The sequence below is a fragment of the Leuresthes tenuis genome, unplaced genomic scaffold (genome assembly GCF_036924035.1).
Source record: "Leuresthes tenuis unplaced genomic scaffold, fLeuTen1.0.hap1 SCAF_1, whole genome shotgun sequence".
NCBI lineage: Eukaryota > Metazoa > Chordata > Actinopteri > Atheriniformes > Atherinopsidae > Leuresthes > Leuresthes tenuis.
Genome location: NW_027325355.1, coordinates 37675350 through 37690620, shown reverse-complemented (window position 1 = coordinate 37690620; position 15271 = coordinate 37675350). Strand labels below are relative to the sequence as shown.

Genomic DNA, 15271 nt, shown 5'->3' with positions numbered 1-15271 from the left:
TTTTCTTGTCTCCGATGATAAAATGGAATGTGAGGAGTTCCCAAAGGAGAGGCTACCGAGGTTTTGAGGTGAGAGCGTCTTTACGGTGATTTAAGCTGAGGTTTGTGCATGGAGCGCTCTGACTGAAGCGCAGGGTACCTTATTTATTGGAGCCCATTCATGATAGAGACCGAGTGTGTGAGGGAACCTGAGCCAAAGTTGGCTCAACTTTCTGTGAACCTCTGATGGATTATGATCCCGTCAACTTTTTGGTAATTTAGTAAAACCAAGCAGTAGATTAATTGTTGGCAACATTATTTCTGTTATTGCAGTTGTTGGGTCACACAGACAGCCGCTGTGACTCTCCACCCAGCCGCTGAAGATGGAGCCCGCTTGCCTGTGGGTCCTCCGGACTCTGCTGGTGCTGATACTTCTGCCCCTTGTCGCTTCTGCCCCCTGCCCCCGACCCTGCTCCTGCCCTCTGCCCACTGAGCTCCACTGCACCTTCCGCTCCCTCATCACCATCCCAGCAGCTGTACCTGAACGCACGGAGCGCATGAACTTGGGGTCTGTCCTTCTGGCATCTTTTGCATCGACCTGCCCTATTGTTGTGCAGTTCTGTCTGTGATTAGGTTTTAACTTGTCATCAAATTAAATACCTTTTACTGCATTAAGTGTGTAATCCAGTCTCATTACTCTTCCCAGTGAAAATATTTAATGGTTAACACTGGTTTGTCGCTTCAGGTTCAACAGTATCAGTAAGATAACAGACAAATCCCTGGTTGGCCTGAGGAAACTGGAGCTGCTGATGGTTCATGGGAACAACATCCACACTCTGTCTGATGGTGTGTTCAGGGACCTGACATCACTTCAGGTATGCTCACGTGATGCATGGAGACATTACCAGGACGGAAGGACTCTCATATATGAGTGAATGCTACTTCTTGTTCTTTAATTGGCATTCTAGTTGCATTACCTTTATCAATTTGTCTTTCTGGCATCTATATCGTATTTCTACACACAAAATCTTGCAGAATGCAAACCTTTGACATTAACACCAACATGTGTTGGGTTCATTGAGACTTGACCCAGTACAGCTACAGTATGTATTCCTTTTGAATAAGACAGAAAAGACAAAAAGGAAAAGAGGGAGCCACATTGACAACATTTCAATCATGAATATTATTTTGTTTAGCCTCAGCTGTAGTTTTGTACCTTCTTTATTTTCACTGTCGTTGTTGCTGTAGTTTAAATATCTGCGAATTTTACTCCTAACAGTGCCACAATATTGGTTATCTGGAATCTTCATTAGAAGTGAATCTAAAGGTGCATTTTGACACATTTTTGTAATCACCACTACTTAAACAACAGTTTTATCTTAGTTACCATACCATAGAAAAGTACAGCACATGATGAATTTCAAATTTCCCTATGAATTCCATTTAACCAATCTATCATTTTATGTTCTGTTTGAGCTTGTTCATTCACTGTTAAAATGATAGAAAGTGAAATATAATTCAATCGTTACCTTAACTGTTGAAATATTCTGTGCTGATGAAAATGAGTCTGTTGAGTCTCAGGATGATTTAGCTTCCTATAGCTGATATGTATTCTCGTGCAGTAGGGTTCAGGGTTTATAATACAACATGACTGTCTTTGTTCCCAAAAAAGTGACCATGTGGTGTTTGATTATCCAGGCAGACGAGGCCAATAATTTGTTTAAAGAATAAGCAGTCTCTAGTGGTTGTGAGAGCAACTGCATGGGAAGGCTGAAATAACCCGACCCAAGTAGTTTCCCAGCTGATATTTTCTTCTGAAGCCAACTTGCCAACATGTTTTTGATGCAACATGTTGGAGGTGGCTGAAGCAGTTTGATTGCCTTCATCCCCAGACCTCTTCTACAGTGTAAAAGCACTTTGAGTGGTCAGCTAGGCTGGAAAAATGCTCAGTAAGTACAGCCCTTTCATATAACCAAGGCAACCAGCAAAATGCAGTCTGTCAGGTGATCGGCCTTGTTGTTGAAATCATTATAATTTCCTAACCTGAACCAATAAATGATTATACCTAAACCAACTAAAAAGAAACACATGTGGTTTAGTAAAGTGTCATTATGTTCTGGAATGAATGTTTGTTTCCAAGGTTTGAAAGAGCAGCTCCATCCAACTCTGGCATTGACAACGATGTCTGCTCTGATATGGACACGCTCTGACGAGTTGTGTTTCCCTTCCCCCGCATGTGGAGTCGGTGCTTTACAGGACACGGTTATGGGTTGTATGTAAGGGTGTGAGCAAACAATTTCTATGATCATTGCAGTTGGAGGAAGTTTAAGTCTTCTCAAGGCAATTTAAAGACACAGTCCCATTATATCCTATTGTATTAATTTCATATGAAAAGATATATGCTATGTTTAGCAATGATGACTCTCTGTTTGACATGTTGGTTTAGATGTTGAAGATTAGCTACAACAAGCTGAAGGAGATCAACAGGCACACCCTTCAAGGTCTGTGGTCTTTGACCAGGCTGCATCTGGATCACAACCATCTGGAATTCATTCATCCAGACGCCTTCCAGGGCCTCACCTCCTTGCGCCTACTGCAGCTGGAAGGCAACCGGCTTCAACAACTACATCCAGCCACCTTCACCACCTTCACTCTGATGGGCCATTTCTACATTTCCACTCTGCGTCACCTCTACCTGTCAGACAATGGACTGATGTCCCTGCCCTCGGGGCTTCTGAAGACCATGCCACAGCTAGAAAATCTGTACCTTCATGGGAACCCATGGATCTGTGACTGCAACATGAGGTGGCTCCATGACTGGGAAAGAACTTCACCGGGTCAGATTCTTCATTTTTTCTCTTCAAATTGTTGAAAACTTTTTCCATTGTTCCATTGTTAAAAGACAAATAAAAAGGGGATTTATTCATTCCAATATTATAAGATGATAACTGATGACAATGGAGATCCTATCTTATAGTACTCTTCTTTTCTTTTGCTCTAGGTACTTTGAAATGTAAAAAGGACAGGACCCTTCCTGGAGGCCAGTTGTGTCCCATGTGCTCTTCTCCCAGACACCTTCAAAAAACAGAGCTCCACGCTGAGAAGAATCTGGTCTGTAGCAGCCCTGTTATCAGCTCTCCTCAGAGAACAGCCTCACTGGAGGACAATGAAAGTGAGGTTTTGACCACAGAAGACTTCAAGGAACCCATTGGTAACATATCTTTGAGCCTCTCTGATGAGCATGGAAATAAGGTGGACCTCCAGTGTGGTATTGGTGAGCCTAGAGAACTTACCGGGATCAGCTGGGAACAGGTTAATCAGCATTATTTGGTCTCCAACATTACTTTCTTGGTGGATCTTGAATGCCCTGTTGATAGGGAGACATATGAAAAACTATGGAGGCTAATAGCATACTACAGCAACGTGCCGGCTCACTTACAACGGGGAGTCATTGTTAGCGAAGATCCTCACCCGACCTATGTGTACAGACAGGACTCTGTGAAAGATGCCCAGTACTACACAGGTGTTAAAGTTAATATGATGGCCCAGCCTGCATGGTTGATGCAGACATCTGTAGAGCTAAAACTGAACCGACCTCAGTCATCAGCCAACACAGTGAAACTGATTCTGACAACAGACCTCTCAAAGATGGTGGAAACAGAGCTGGTGCAGAGACAGAGGAGGACATGGGTCATGATTGAGTCAACAAATATGACCCGTAAAGTTTTTAGTGCTATACTGGGAAGCCCGAGTCAAATGTACTGCAACGTGCATAGTTCTGACCAACCAGCTATTCAGTGGATTCTGCCAGACGGCTCCAAACTGGATGCACCATACAGCAGTTCGGACAACAGGCTGTCTGTGTCCAGTGATGGAAGGCTGGTCATTAAAGCTGTCAGCCACACAGACACAGGAATTTACTACTGCATCGCCAGGGTTCATGGAGACCTTGCCATACAACCTTTTCATCTGACTGTACAAGAATCCTCCAGCCCCACCCCAGGGGAGGACACATCAGTGGACGGATTTGTGGGGAATCCTATTTCTCTGGATTGCACAACTTCAGGTTCTCCTGATGCTGAGATTTACTGGATTTTACCAAGCAGTTACATAGTTAGTTTCCAAGCTAATTCATCGAAAGCTTTTGTCTATTCCAATGGCACTTTACATATCCCACACACTGTATTATCAGACAGTGGTTATTACAAATGCGTAGCCATGAATCAACATGGTGTGGATACACTGGCAACAAAATTAATTGTGTTTAGGCGCAAAGGACTAATAAGGCCTTTGCGGAAGTTTCCAGCAAGACCTCAGTCAGCCTCAGGGGTTAGCACACAGATTAAAGTCCCCACAGAGGACCCACAGGAGGCATCAGGGGACATGGGGGTCACTCAGGATAAGGCTCCGATGAGACGCTTGGATGCTGTTAGAAGGAGAATCCCAGGAGGTGTTGGCCCAGGCAGGGGGGGTATACATCCATCCAGGAATATGTGGCGGAGACCAGCAGTACTTCGAAAACCAACAGGACCTCATGTTGAAAACAGGAAAAATACAATAGAGAGCAGGAGGAGGATTAATATGTCAAATAAAAAGATAGACCCAGAGAAATGGGCTCATCTGTTGGCTAAGATTAGGGACAGAAATACTCAGACTGCGATGACTCCACTCCCAGGTCGACACACGGCACAGAGAACAGAAACACAGCAGACAACACAGTCACAAGATGCTATTGAAGGATCATCAGATAGCGTGACTGTACATGAAGAGGAGGGCCAGCATTACTTCACCACACACACTCCTGTACAACAGACACAAATGAAAACCAGTAAACACAATACACAAGACCAAGACAAGCATGTGACAGCTGATGGTTACACTGCATATGATATGAGTATGATCAGTCAACACAGCACACATGCTACAGCAGAGCCACAGATAACACAAAGTGCATACACTGAACAATACACAACTTATGAGATGAAGTTGGACCGATACACAAGTTCAAAGAGTGTGCTTTCCCACCCACAGACAACATCTGTTCCCCTCCACGCTGTCACTGTCTGGCAGACTAGCACAAACACTGCAAGCAGCAGGACTTTTTCTCAGCGAGAGAACCACAGCACAAATACCAATGTTGATGGAGTCAAAACAGCTGAGGGGTCTGAGGCCTTACTGTCATCGAAGAGCAGTGAGAGTAAGGATAAACCAAATGTTGTTGTCAGCTCTAGAAATGATAGAGAACCCTTTGGGAAGGAGAGTCAGATTTTCCCCTCAGTCAACCCAAATGAATCCGTAATAGGCCAAGAGGAAAATGGAAAATATTTCAGTGAGACTGCAGCAACCTCACAGCTTCATACACAGCTTCACAACATTGGTTTGCAAACTGAAGCTATGCTCACAACAGCATCTCCAACAACCACACAAATTCCCACCTTCACGAGAAAGACAGAGTCCAATAGACAACCCTCGTCACGCCTCAAGCAACCCAACTCCAGGAGGAGGAATGGGGCTAGAAGGAAAAGGCCAAACAGAGGGAAACAAAAGGTGAATAAAACCAGCCATTTTATTGAAACCACACCTGTAAATGCTCGCCTACCAATGGTCACGACCAGTGCCTCCACAGAGCTAATAATAGAACGATTAGGAGTTCCAACAGTCAATTTCAGCACCAATGTTCCATATACTGACAGCCAGGTTGCGTCATCAGGCAGACTGAGTCATAAAGAAACCACAGTTTCTACACAAGCTTCTGAGGCAGGCATGGAAACCTCCTCAGTAACAGCTACTCTCTATGAAACAAATCAAGACCATCTAATCTGGGCCAAAAGCACGTCACCTGCATCGTCATTTCCAGGATCCTCTCCAGGAGTGGGTTCTCAAACTGACTTGAGAAGCTCAGAAAGGGCTTCTCTTCCAGAGCTTTCTGGGATGCTCACGTCAACCACTCAGCAATGGTTTACCGACAGTAGTCCTCCACCTGGCCAACTCACAGAGAACACACAAAAAGCAAGTCTTACAGCAGGCCTTGAACCTCCACTGCCATCCCACAGTTCCTTTGAGGTTTTTCACACTGCAACGCAATTGCCAACAGATGTTAAGAACAATCAAGCAGGTCATCAAAACACACTGACTGAAAGGGGTGAAAAGATTGATTTGGAAGTGGATTCTTCATTCCCGCCATCCCCGACCACTTCAACTGCTTCTTTTATTGCGGATGCAGTCAGGAAGACCTCTGGATACACCTCCAATGGATCGATTAAGACACCAAGGATGCTGTTTGAGGATTATTTCAAGACAGAAGGGGTTAACACAGTGACACCGACAATATCTGAACATTCTTCTCATAGTTCCATTCATAATTACATCACGAGATTTCAGTCAAAGATAGATAAAAATCTTACTGAAACTTCAAACATAAGCATTGATGCTCCAGTGACAACACCTCCCTCTGCGACCTATCCTGTAAGATATTCCACAGCCATGCTGAATGCTACAAAACCCCAGCTATCTTCCACCCGAGCCAAAATGAACCCTCCCCCGAGGGCCACCACACAGTATCCCAGGATCAGAGCCAACCACAGCCAAGACCAACAACTAATACCCATCACCACTACATCAGAGTCCAACAGAACATCTAACCTTCATTCTGCAAGCCTGTCACCTGACCATAAAGTTCATATCACAAATCCACCATTCCCACACATAAAACTGAAGAGCTGGCAGACAGTCAATCACACAGTGACCTCTGTCCCTGCAACTGCTGCTGTCCAGTCTAGCGCTTCCAGAGAGACGCTGTTAACAAGCTCTCTGGATGTGTCCAGACAGCACCAGCTACCTGGACATGGATCTAATCCAGGAGGGAAGCCAAGGATAATGAAGAGTAGTTTCCAGACTATCACTGTGAAAGCTGAAACAGATGCTCAGCTTCCCTGTGAGGCTGAGGGCCTGCCAATGCCCTTCCTGTCATGGACTAAAGTTGCTACTGGTATGTATGACTCAACTCGTAAATCAGGTTTTGGTGCATTTAGACAGCCATGATTCTTTCCTCTGCACAAAAGTTCCTCAGTGAATAAAATGATTCAATGAAAATAATCAAATAGGGTTTAATACCCTATAAATGTTTCAACTGTGCAAAGATGCTGATACAGAACAATATACAACTGAGTATAATATAACATTTGAACTAAATCAATACAACAAATACTCATAAATATGTACATGTTTATGGAATACTTCTTCTATTTTTGGTAACATATCAATAAGGATACATGTCACATGTTCATAGTGTTACATGTGCAACACTTTCTCACTCCTTGCTTCGTGAGGAATCCCTGGTTTCACATTTCATTCCTTTTTAAAAACTATTTATCCTGTGAAACTGTGTCCAGCACTGTGTTGAAACCTGACACTGAGCGTGATGAGCCGGGTGCTCCCGTCATTATGTGCACAGCATTTTGTACTCAGATGACCTCTGCGATTGCTTACGATGATTGCCAAACAGAGTTAATGTAAAAGCAAGTTTCACAGAAAGACACCATGTGACAGCTTAAAGCTAAGTTGTATTTAGTAGCAGTTATAGTATTTGTGACAGTAAGAACAGCTGATCCACTCAAATCTAATGCTGAATGATTCTCTCATACTTAGTTCTTTTTCACGATGCTAATATTTCAGCCTCGTGGTCTTGGTCTCATCATGAAAGAAAATGGGTGTCATGTCAGTATCAATGTGTGTGCTGTCCTGAGTGCATCCAGCTTTAGTTGTTTTCAGTGTTTTATTGAATTATGTTGGTTTCGCTCCATGAACTAAAACAATGAGCAAATGCTTTTTTTCAGGGATATTCAGGATTTAAAGCGGTCAAAAACATGTTTTTCATGTGATTCCAATTTTACATGTGTGCAGTCAACATTACTGAGGAGTTTTTGATGTGAAGGGTTAGAGTGCTGCACTGTTTTACTGAGTAAAGCAGCCATTGTTGGGAAGGGCCACTTCTATGGTGGGTGCACATCTGCAACTCTATTCAGGTGGGAGACAGACAGCATAACTCCGCTGTGGCTTGGCTGTTCAGGTTATACTTTGTTTGCACAGCTCTAAACATAATGGATAAATCAAGCTCAGTTGACGGTGTACTCTGGTAAACTCTGAGTAGCATAAAGAAAATAATTGATTTGAACTTTACATCAGAACCTTCCTGCCAGGATTCACCAAAGTGTTCTTCCAGAAAATGGAAAGAATGTTTCTTTTCTAGCACGATCTTGATATACATTTTATGAATATTGCAATCATTTCCTCTTCAGTATAATGCTGAGACGTGTTTCAATTTAATTTACTCTTCACTGCAGGTGCAAGTATTGCTCAGAACACCAGGGTGCAGAGGTTTGAAGTTCACCACAATGGCACGTTGACCATCAGGAATACACAGCTGACGGACAGTGGCCAGTATCTGTGCACAGTTCAGAACCAGTATGGTACAGACAAGAGGATGGTTAACCTCGTGGTCCTGTATCAGCACCCACGGGTCGTCCTGCCGAGGCACAGAGACGTCACTGTGCATCTAGGTGGCAAAGCTGATTTGGAGTGCAGAGCAGAAGGGCATCCTGCACCTCGAGTCACATGGGTCCTCCCGAGCCATGTCCACCTGGCTGCTGCCTCGGTGGATGTGTCCTCTCAGCAGCGTGTGGCCGTGGATAGTAATGGAACGCTCCGGATCAGCCAGGCTAGTTATACAGACAGAGGGATTTACAAATGCATTGGCAGCAGTGCAGCTGGAGCTGACACTGTCTCAGTGCGTCTTTATGTCATAGCATCGCCTCCAGTGATTCAGCAAACACAACACGAGAACATGACCCTTCCAGAGGGCAGTGTCGCATACATTCACTGCACTGCCACAGGTGTTCCTCAGCCTGTCATTCACTGGATCAAACCTGACGGCGTACAACTCACTGCTGCACAACTAGTTACTGGGCAAAACCTCATCGTCTTCCCCAATGGGACCCTCTACATATGGGGTCTGGGCCCAGAAAATTCTGGGAAATATGAGTGCTCAGCCACTAACACAATGGCTTCCAGCAGAAGAACTGTGACCTTAAGTCTGAGGAAGAATCTGCTCTCCACCAAGGCCAATATATTGTCATCATCTCCCCAGAGAACAGATGTGATCTATGGAAATAAGCTGCTGCTCAACTGTGTAGCAAGAGGAGAGCCAGACCCCCGAATCATCTGGAGGACACCCTCTAAAAAGCTAGTGGATGCGCAATACAGGTGAGAAAATGCCGTAATCATGCCATACATAAGCTACTTTCCCTCGTATTCTTATCATAAGTATCCTTTGAATCCTTCTGAATGTTATTGTTTCTTTTATTCATCCAGTTTTGACCCCAGAATCAAGGTGTTCCTCAATGGCACCATAACCATTCATTCAGTGACCAACAAGGACAGCGGCGACTACCTGTGTGTGGCGCGTAACAAGATGGGTGACGACTATGTTCAGCTGCGTGTCAACGTGCTGACCAGACCAGCCAAGATTGAACAGAAGCAGCAGCCATCCAGTCAAGAGGTGGTGTATGGTGAAGACCTGAAGGTGGACTGTGTGGCCTCTGGTCTCCCCAACCCCGAGATTAGCTGGGCCCTGCCAGATGGCACTATGGTCAACCCGATCAAACAGAGAGATGGAGTCAGCGTGGGGCGCAGTCGCAGGTATGGGCTGCTTAAAAAGAGTGACTTCTAAAGTTAGTACGTAACTAAGTGGAGGCCTGTCTCCATTAAGCAGCTACTTTGCCCTGTGTGATAGTATATCTCCAGCCTGTAGATCAAAAAGTTTGAAGTTGTATTTTGTTCTGACAATGAATTCATGACAGAAATGTGTGAGAATTTAAGAATGAGATTCAAATGTTGGCAATAGTTGTGGAGAGCAACAAGCTCAATGAAACTACAGAAATTCCAGCTCTCACACATGAAACATTTTCCCACATGATTTGGCCTTAACCCCTTTGAGAATCTAAGGTTATCAAAACGATCTCATGGTGAATGCGTGCTGCTAGGCAGTGTAACCAAATGAATGACCCGTTCTTCAAATGAAATATTTAACTGTAGCCAGCTGACTTTGGAAAAATGATCTCTAACTATACCAGTTATTAAGCAAAAGTCAGGAATGTCCCTATGAAAATAAAGATATGCCATTACTTAGTAACTCGAACCGGAGTCTGTGGTACAGTTGCAGCACAGCAACTTCAGATTAAATCCAAACCAGGTGTGACACATACTGTATACACTGCTTCTCAGTCTATTAAGGTTGGCCAGCCATATTTATATCTCCCTCACAAAAAAGCTTATAACCCTGCAGACATATACATCTTTTACTCATACAGATGAAGGAATTATTTCATTATTTTCACCTGTGACGTCTCTTGATACTCTTGTCTCTGGTAAGGAAAGATCTACATGTACAAGTAGGTGATAATGAGTGATGGTTAAATCGCTTAATCATTATTGATTATGATTTTAAATGCTGTATTCCATTCGACCCGTGAAGTTCCAAATCCAGTCTTCAGAATCTGTCTTCTTCCCTTTGTTTCCCTGAATTTCACACAGGTATGTGGTGTTTGATAATGGGACACTTTACCTCAACGATGTGGGCATGCCAGAAGAAGGTGACTACACGTGCTATGCAGAGAACCAACTTGGCAAAGATGAGATGAAGGTCAGAGTCAAGGTGAAAGTTGCAACTTCCCCACCACGAATCCAAAATAAAGACCAAAAGACCGTCAGAGTTTTCTATGGTGAGACATTGACACTGCAGTGTAACACCAAGGGTGAACCAGCACCTGTCATCACTTGGATATCTCCAACAAATAAAGTGATTTCCCCAGCATTAGACAAGTACCAGGTCCTGGATGATGGGACATTGGTTGTTCAAAAGGTCCAACGTTTGGATGGAGGTAACTACACCTGCATGGCAAGAAACAGGGCTGGACAAGACCATAAAGTTACCAGGCTGGAGGTCCTGGTAACACCTCCAGTGATCAATGGCTTAAGGGGAGCCGCCAATACCATCAAGGTGACTGCAGTTCAGGATCAGCGGAAGCTGGTGGACTGCGTGGCAAAGGGAACCCCCACACCTCGCATCATGTGGATTCTGCCAGGGAATGTGATCCTTCCTGCACCATACTACAGCAACAGAATGACAGTTCATCAGAACGGTACCTTGGAAATTCGATCACCTAAGAAGACAGACTCGGGACAACTGGCTTGTATCGCTCGCAATGAAGGAGGAGAGGTCAGATTGGTGGTTAACTTGGATGTGAAGCAGGCTATAGAAATGAGAGATCCCAGAACGGACAGCTTGTTGCTAACAGTGGGGAATGCCATAGCTTTAAATTGCTCCTTTGAGGGCTTGACACTACCTCATCCTACTTGGATCCTACCCAATGGCACACCTTTGCACAGTGGTGGCCGGTTTTCCAAGTTTTTCCACCGGCGCGATGGCTCTTTGATCATCAGCAACCCAACTGTTGCTGAGGCTGGTATGTACCGCTGTCTGGGGCATAATTCTGGAGGGCTTGTGGAGCGCAGGATCACACTGTCCCCGGGGAGGAAGCCAGAGATCATCAATAAACACATCTCTCCTGTCAGCATCATGAATGGGGAAACTCTTTTCCTTCATTGTCAAACCACTGGTGAACCACTTACACTATCATGGACTCTTCCCAGTGGAGTTGTCCTTAACAGGCCGCAGAGAGCTGGACGATATGCTATATTACCCAACGGGACACTTGCCATCAGACAAGTATCAATCTATGATCGAGGGCCCTATGTATGCAGAGCTGCTAATGAGTATGGCAGCTCTCTGCTTTCTGTATCAGTGGCTGTTATCGCACTGCCACCACGCATTACCAGTGGTCCTCCCTCTGTGACTTATGCTAAACGTGGAGTTGCTGTTCAATTAAACTGTGCAGCAACTGGGATCCCTAAAGTAGAGGTCGCATGGGAAACACCGGATAAAACCCGTTTAGTTGTCAGTGCTCAACCACGCCTTTTTGGAAATAAGTATCTCCATCCGCAAGGTTCCCTCATCATTCAGAATCCAATGCAGAGAGATGCTGGTGTGTACAGATGCACAGCCAGGAATGCCATCGGCGTAGACTCGAAAGCTACATTTCTCAATGTGTTCTGAAAGATTCACTGTTGTCATTATGGTCCATTGCCATACTGTATGCCCAAGCAACTGCCTAGATTAAAAGCAACTATTGTATTTAATTTCAAAATGGAGTGAAAACTGCTGTCACAGTGATGAAATACCAAGATGCCTGACACTTAGAGTGGGGCTTTATTTGTTGGCTAGAGGCCTTCGCTTCATGATTTGTGCATCTCAACTGATCCATTTATGCTATTTCTCTATATAATCAAGAGTGGATCCTGCCACCACCTGATGTTAGTTGCTGCCTGATGTGAGCATGCTGGTTAGGACATTGGAACTTAGATGTATAAACCTCAGATCTTTGTTATGTATTCAGTTAGTGTTTCTGATCACCTCTGAACCAATAAGATAAACCCTCTATTTAAAAACTACTACTTTAGATGAAAATACAGAATTTGGCATAAGATACATGCCTCTGATAATAAGACTCACCAAAGCTTAATTATTACACCATAGACCTCTCACAAGCTGTTTAGTAACTAAATGCGATCTATATTCACTAAATCAATTTTACTGCAAAACATTTCCAACTTTTCACATTTCTAACAAGGCAAATTTCATGAAAATTAGTTGCATGGTAGTAATGTACACTAGCAGCCAAAGAAGAGCGCAGGTTTCCTATGCAGAGTAAGTAAAGCTCGAGGTTAGAGTCTAACTCCTGTCTGGTAATGACCCTCATCAGATGGCAGGTTTCTCCTTATATTTGCTCAAATTAAACAGCTTATTGTGTGCCAGTCTCATACGCAACATCTCATAAGGTAATGACACTCATGAATATTTCAGAGGGGTTGTCGCTCATCACATTGGATAACCCAACATTATCTGTTTTTGTAGACATCTAAGCAGTCACAGCGATGATCGTGTTAGCTTGTAATAAGATGAAATGCCTTTGTCTGAGAATTACTTTTTTATAATGAATTGATAATGTTTGATTACATAGATAATTATAGAAACTAATAATCTTACAGATTGAAGGCTTTGCCACCTTCACACTATGATGAAGTCGAATACTTAATGACTCAGGAAAAAAGGGCTCGTGTGAAAAACGAGTGTCTCCATGTTCCTACAGTAATAAAATAAGTGGTGTGTACTGTCGCAGCCTCCCACTCTGACGACACAGTAAATACACTTTGTTTGATGATTTAGAGGATGCTTGGCTCCATCAGGACTGTGTAAAGCATGGCATGATTCAGACTTATCAGTCTACTGTCGCGTCCACTTCTGAAAAGGTTTAAAGTGATGTGCAGTCACTGTGATAGTTGGCAGGTTTGTGAGCACAGCTCTTTCAACATGCTGCCTGTGAATGTCTTTCTCACAGGGACCAGCCTACTGTCACACAGACCACGCCCACTTACCAAACGTCTCAGTTTGACTTGCCTGACTTTTAAGGAGCAGAATCGTACAACTTTGTAATTAATTTAAGCAGCTTCAGTGGAACCTAGATTGAATTAGACGAGAGCCGATATGAATGTGAAAATATAATTATAACGAGAGAATATGTGTAAGAAAATTGGGAATGAGTCATGATTTGGGACAAAGGACACAACCAAAAGACTGTGTTTCTGTGTTCACCTCAAAGTGTAGGCTTGTGTTCACTAAATAATGATCATGATGTTCCAAAACTCATCTGTTTCCTGTTGTATTCATTAAGTTCTGTAGTTATAGAGTAAAAAACATACTTAAAACTTGCTCATCTAATACAATGTGCTGCAGTGTTTGGACAGTATCAGTGGTTGTAAGGCAACATCAGCCTTTTCATCTCACATCACACCATTTAATCCTTGATCTGTGAGCAAACCTCTGCGTGGGTTCCTCAGCTGAACATGTTACTCTAATGACAAAGTCCACTTTCTTCTGACAATGACAAATTCATGTCAAGATGTAAAAAATTGCATAACGTTTTATTTTCTAAGCAGAAAATGTTGTTTAACTTAAAAGAAAATTAAAAATATGTATAATGTTGTCTTATCTTCATATTTCCCATGTTGATGTTCTGTGTCTATAAAGCTACAGTATTAATAATGATGATAATGCATTTTATTTATAAAGCACTTTACATTTGTTGAACAAATTTAATACAAAGTGCAGCATAGTGAGAAGAAATAATTAAAAAAAAACCTGCATCCATACATATTTGAGCTGTTGATAAGCTTTTGAAAAGAAAAAGGTAGTCGGACGCAGTATTCAACAGCGTTTTAAATACGTTTAGCATTGTGGGAGAAGGAAGTCGCTCACCGTTACACTTAAGGACTAGAAAGATAGAGTCATGGCTCTGGGAATACAGCCACAGCCTCGTCTTCCAGAGAGAAGAAACATCTGGTAGTGTGAGGAAATCCCCTGAAAGAGTCCCACTTCACAGCTCTGCTGTTGTTGGTTAAACAGTCAGGGCACCGGGGTGAAGCAGTGCTCCTCTGTGTCAGCCTTCTTTTTCCATCCTGTTGGACCAGATGAGAGGGGGACAGTGCCCCACTTTGCTGTAACCTCTCGTGAATTAAAGCTTTTCGTGACCTGGAACCTGCTGCAGTACAGTGTGGGCACGCTCACATCTTGTGCCCACCTGTGCCCCTTCACGTGTGGCTGCAGTTTCCCCTCATTACTGAAAGTCTGTCCTCAGCATTAAGTAATGCCATGCCTGCACCGTTTGTATTCACAGTTGTTTTCAGGGTTTCAGATGTTAGACCGGTCACTGATTCCCTGAACTGCAGTGGTGTGGTGTGTGTGTGACACTTTAAATACAGAATATGAAGCTATGTATGACAGTGTGTGACTAAAAAGGTGCTATCAAAACGTGGACGGACCATTTAGTTTCCTGTTGTGACTTCTGATGGGTTACTGAGGAAACTTGAGGAGGTTTTTCAAACTGAGGAACGCTTCAGAACGAGGAGAAGCTCTGTGAGTGAGCACAGCATTAAAGGCCTCGCTCACCCACTCCTCTTACGTTTGCTGTTTATATCGTAGGACAGCGTGCCAAAGAGCACATTTTTGCGGGCCTCCACTTCAGAAAGTAGCACCTCCATCTCACTTTCCGTTAAGTTCTTCTTTTTCCGTCTTACTCATTATTTTTCCTTTATTTTCTGATCGTGCAGAGAGAGGAATC

The 15271-nt window shown here is 43.6% G+C and overlaps 1 protein-coding gene across 1 annotated transcript; it reads left to right on the top strand.

The window, feature by feature from the left end:
* The first annotated feature begins 361 nt into the window (after nt 1-361).
* mxra5a (matrix-remodelling associated 5a) lies at nt 362-14095 on the top strand. The gene is made up of 8 exons (XM_072379306.1): nt 362-546; nt 724-853; nt 2425-2815; nt 2980-6399; nt 6502-6966; nt 8321-9239; nt 9348-9674; nt 10569-14095. The coding sequence occupies exons 1-8, from the start codon at nt 362-364 to the stop codon at nt 12148-12150; spliced, it is 7419 nt and encodes a 2472-aa protein (XP_072235407.1). The 3' UTR covers nt 12151-14095.
* The last annotated feature ends 1176 nt before the right edge of the window (nt 14096-15271 follow it).